The sequence below is a fragment of the Poecilia formosa genome, unplaced genomic scaffold, assembly GCF_000485575.1.
Source record: "Poecilia formosa unplaced genomic scaffold, Poecilia_formosa-5.1.2 Scaffold400, whole genome shotgun sequence".
Lineage (NCBI taxonomy): Eukaryota > Metazoa > Chordata > Actinopteri > Cyprinodontiformes > Poeciliidae > Poecilia > Poecilia formosa.
Window position 1 is genome coordinate 450,994 of NW_006800339.1, and position 4,276 is coordinate 455,269.

The 4,276-nt window shown below is 39.0% G+C and overlaps 1 protein-coding gene across 1 annotated transcript in view; it reads left to right on the top strand.

The window, feature by feature from the left end:
• six6a (SIX homeobox 6a) overlaps nt 1–935 on the top strand; it is a 2,501-nt gene extending 1,566 nt beyond the window's left edge. Inside the window, exon 2 of the mRNA XM_007576197.2 lies at nt 210–935. Coding sequence (XP_007576259.1) covers nt 210–375 — 166 coding nt within the window. The 3' untranslated portion in view covers nt 376–935. The remainder of the gene's footprint in view (nt 1–209) is intronic.
• Nucleotides 936–4,276: the final 3,341 nt, after the last annotated feature.

The window sequence follows — 4,276 nt, forward strand, 5'->3', positions numbered from 1 at the left end:
TTTTGCGATAGTCATGCTAAAATATCCCAGTTATTGTTGATTTACTTATCAAAATAGCTAAAAATAACGGAAGAAAAATAAACAGATCTCATGAAATCAGTTTTTAAATATTCTAAAATATTTTTATCTTAATTTTCCATGGATAATCGGATGGACTTCCATCATGGCGGCCAGTTTTACGCCTCTCCGTCTCTCTTTCTGCTTGCCAGGCTACAGCAGCAGGTTCTCTCCGGCGGCTCGGTTCGCTCCTTGGCGGATGAGGACGGCACGGTGGACCGCTTAGGGAACTCCTCCAGCCCGGAGGCCAGCCTGTCCAGCAAGGCGGCCGCCTCGGCCATCTCCATCACCTCCAGCGACAGTGAATGTGACATCTGAGCAGCGCGAACTGACCGATTAAAGGGGGAAAAGACAATCTAATAAAACAAGTAACAGTGCCTGCGTCGAGTTAAAACACACAGACACACACACACACACACAAACACACACACAAATACACTGACATTTGACGGCTGCCAAAACATGAGGGGACCCGCCATTCGTGGGTGCCATTTCAGGCCTATACTTTTGTTTGCGTGGAAACTGAAACCGGACATTTCACGGACTAATAGCTCTTGAAGATGAAATTTTTAAAAAAGGGACAGAAATATATTAAGAAAGAAAGAAAGAAAGAAGGAATGAAAGGAGGGATGAGTGTCCATCCAAACTGGCCTGACCTGCTGTTCTCTGTGGGTATTTCATGTTGAAAAGAAGAACTGTGATATTTTTACTTTAAAGTTTTATAAATAATGTTTATTTGCTTATTTAAAACGATCTGCTCTATTGTCTCTTCGAGTTTCATATTCATTTGCTTGGTGTTTTTAATACATACCTTGTACACAGGTGAACCTGTTGAGCATGCGCGCTTTAGTGACATTGTGTTTCAGTAAAAAAAAAAGCAAAAAAAAAAGCAAAATAAAAAGGTAAAGATAACTTAATAAAATAACTGTTGACCAAGAAAGATGTAAGTTTAGCCTCTTTTTTGAGCAGAATTAGTTGACTTTCGATTTTAAATTAGGAATACTTTGGGCTGTTTTGGTTTGAGAGATTTTTTTTTTTTTTTTTTTGAGGGATGAGGGGGATTTTAACGCCACGGTGCTGCGTTCACTGACACGTTTCAGAGCGAGGTCTAATTGGCCAACATGCTCTGCGTCCCGTAATGCAGGGTGACAGGGAGAGGTCACCGAGAGGCCGGCTCACTAACCCGGATGATCCGCGGGAGAGATCACAGAGATCAAACAACGCAGCAGATTGCAAAACCTGGCCCGCTGCTCTGCGCATGCACGAAAACAACAAAAATGCGCCTCCTTAAAACGTGCAAGTGTCCATTTTCCCAAGACGTCAGCGTAATCAGACCGCAATGAATCTTTTAATTGGCTCTGCAGCCTCTAATCATTATTTCAGCAACACTCCGCTGAAGTGCGCAGAACTGATGCGCACATTTGCATTTTCTGTCCTGTTTTAAAGTGAGAATCTCTAATATTTTTGCTTTTACTGTTTATCTCGCAGCCCCTTTTTTCCATTCCTTTCCAACATTGATGGAAAATAAAATAAAAAAGGATTCTTCTTCTTTTTTTTCCCCCTCTGCGTCTCTTTCAAACTCATTGGGACAAAAAAGCTAAATATTTCCGTTTCTATTGAGAGCAAAGGCGACAGGGAGAGTAGATGAAAAAGTCTTTCCAGCAGTCAATAAGGTTGTCAAACTGGTCAGCGGTAATCAGGGTTAATGATGGGGTCTGGGGTCCCAGTCGGGACAAAAGGGGCCCCGTCGCTGCTTTGTGCCGGGAAGCGACCGCGGGTTCCTCTCCAAAGAAAAGGCTGCAGAGAGGACAGTCTGGAGCACGGAAAGCACAACTTCACCGGCGTGTGTGCGCGCCTGTGTGTGTGTGTGTGTGTGTGTGTGTGTGTGTGTGTGTGTGTGTGTGTGTGTGTGTGTGTGTGTGTGTGTGCACTCATTTGTCACATTGAAGGATTTAATTATCTTCTTACTTGTAGCAGGATGTTGACTATAAACCTTTCTGCTTGCAGTGGCCTAAAACAGGAAATTAAATTTAAATTCTTCTCATTTTGGATACTAATAATTAAACAAAAACAACAAAAAACTATATAAGTGTTTTTATCAATATGTAATCAGAACTGAATGGATGCTTGGATGTTTGCAAACACTGTAGGCTCAAACTGGATCCACGTTGCAGATAAAAACTGTAATAATAACAATAACAATAACAATAATTGTGAATTTTTAACGCTTCAGTCAATCTGCTGCAGCTTTTTATCTGTTACAGGAATACTGACTTTATTTTTCCCGTTTATATTTTCATTATTTCATCGCGTTTCCGCTGAAACTTAACACTTATTTTTCGTTAACGAAACTACAGTAAAGTAAAATAAGAAAATTAATTATTAATGTAATATTTGTTTCCAGATCTGATCTGTGAGAAAGTTTTAAAACGCAGTTATATGCCAACAAAAACAAGCAAATGTTGATTATTTGCGTCACAAAGCATTTTATTTTAATTTCATTCCAAACAGACAATTTTAACATTTTCTAAATAATTTTGATTTAATTTTGTCAAGTAGTTCTGTCTATTATTATTAAGACAATAACTGCCTTAATTTCCGGGTTTATCTGTTCCGCATTTGAGGAAAATGCTAAAATATCGTCTCATAACTAAATTCTTTGATGCTCTGCTGCTTCCTGTTGCTTTTTATTTACTGAATCTCTGAACTAATAGGAACATTTAATCATCAGGGCTGCTTTGTTTAAAATTACCGGTGGATAAAATACTGCTGGGCCTGTGCGCACCTGACTCTAAATCCCTAAAAGTTTCAGTTTTAATGAGCAATTTGAGTGGATTTAATTGATTTAAATAGCAGAAATGTGTGTTTTCTGAACAGAAATCGCAGATTGACGCAGAACTGAACCACCTGGGTGATTTAAACACAAGAGTTTTTGTATCTGAGAGCCACAGAGGGAACAAACAACCAATGATCGGTGATCAGAGTGCAAAATATAATAACTAGAGGCCACATTGTCTCGCAGCTGCGCGGTTCACTGCTTATGAATACATTCTGTGTAAAGAATATTATAGCCCATGGGATAATGAGAGGTTTGCGCCTGAGAGTCACTTGACTATTCCTTTTATTACATCAATGCTCTCTGTGGGAATAAAATAAGGGGGGAAAGCGCCATTATTGTGTTTTTTGCGTAAATATAGATATATTGTGAGTGAGGAGAATTGTCCTTCATGTTCATCCTGTCTTCACTGATACCTGTTTCTACATCCCAGATCGCTTGTTTTTTCTTTTTTCTTTTCTTTTTCTTTTTTTGTTGCAAGGTTGCACCATTTTCCACATTGGGATATTCGAAATAAATAAATCTAATCAAAATATGTCAGTCGGAAGACAGAAGCGCCGTTTTTCTGTCGTCTCGTTGAGCAAAAGGTCACGAATTGGTGACAAAACCTTCCAACCTTCGGAGGGTTTGGATGCGTCTCTCTGGTGTTTCTCCTCCCACCGGCTTCATCCGCAAACAATGGGAGACAATGGCATGATGCTCAGGTTCTGAAGGATCTGCACAACAGAACAATGGTCTTCATCAACAGCTGAACACAGAAGTGTCAGTGGCGCCCCCTGGTGGCGGCGGGTTCCGCCCTCACTCCGCGGAGTGATCGTGGCTTCCAGTTTTATGGTGAATTTCTCGATATTTGCAAAAGTAGTAAGTGGATTTCTGAAACAGCAAAACTCCATGGGTTACCTAAAAAGGAAAGTTTCCGTCTCTAAATCATTCATAAGGAGATACACTGCAAAAACACAAAATCTTACCAAGTGTTTTGGTCTAGATTTTAGTAAATATCTTGTTTCACTTAAAAGTAACTTTTCAACAAGAAATAGGAGCAATAATTCCTTAATACTGATGACAATACTAGTTCCATTGGCAGGTTATTTCTTTAATTACACTGCAAAATATATCTTGTTATAATTATATATGAAATAATCTGCCAATTGAACTAGTGTTTTATCAGTATTAAGGAATTATTGCTCCTATTTCTTGTTGAAAAGTTACTTTTAAGTGAAACAAGATATTTACTCAAATCTAGACCAAAACACTGATTTTGTGTTTTTGCAGTGTATCTCCTTATGAATGATTTAGAGACGGAAACTTTCCTTTTTAGGTAACCCATGGAGTTTTGCTGTTTCAGAAATCCACTTACTACTTTTGCAAATATCGAGAAATTCA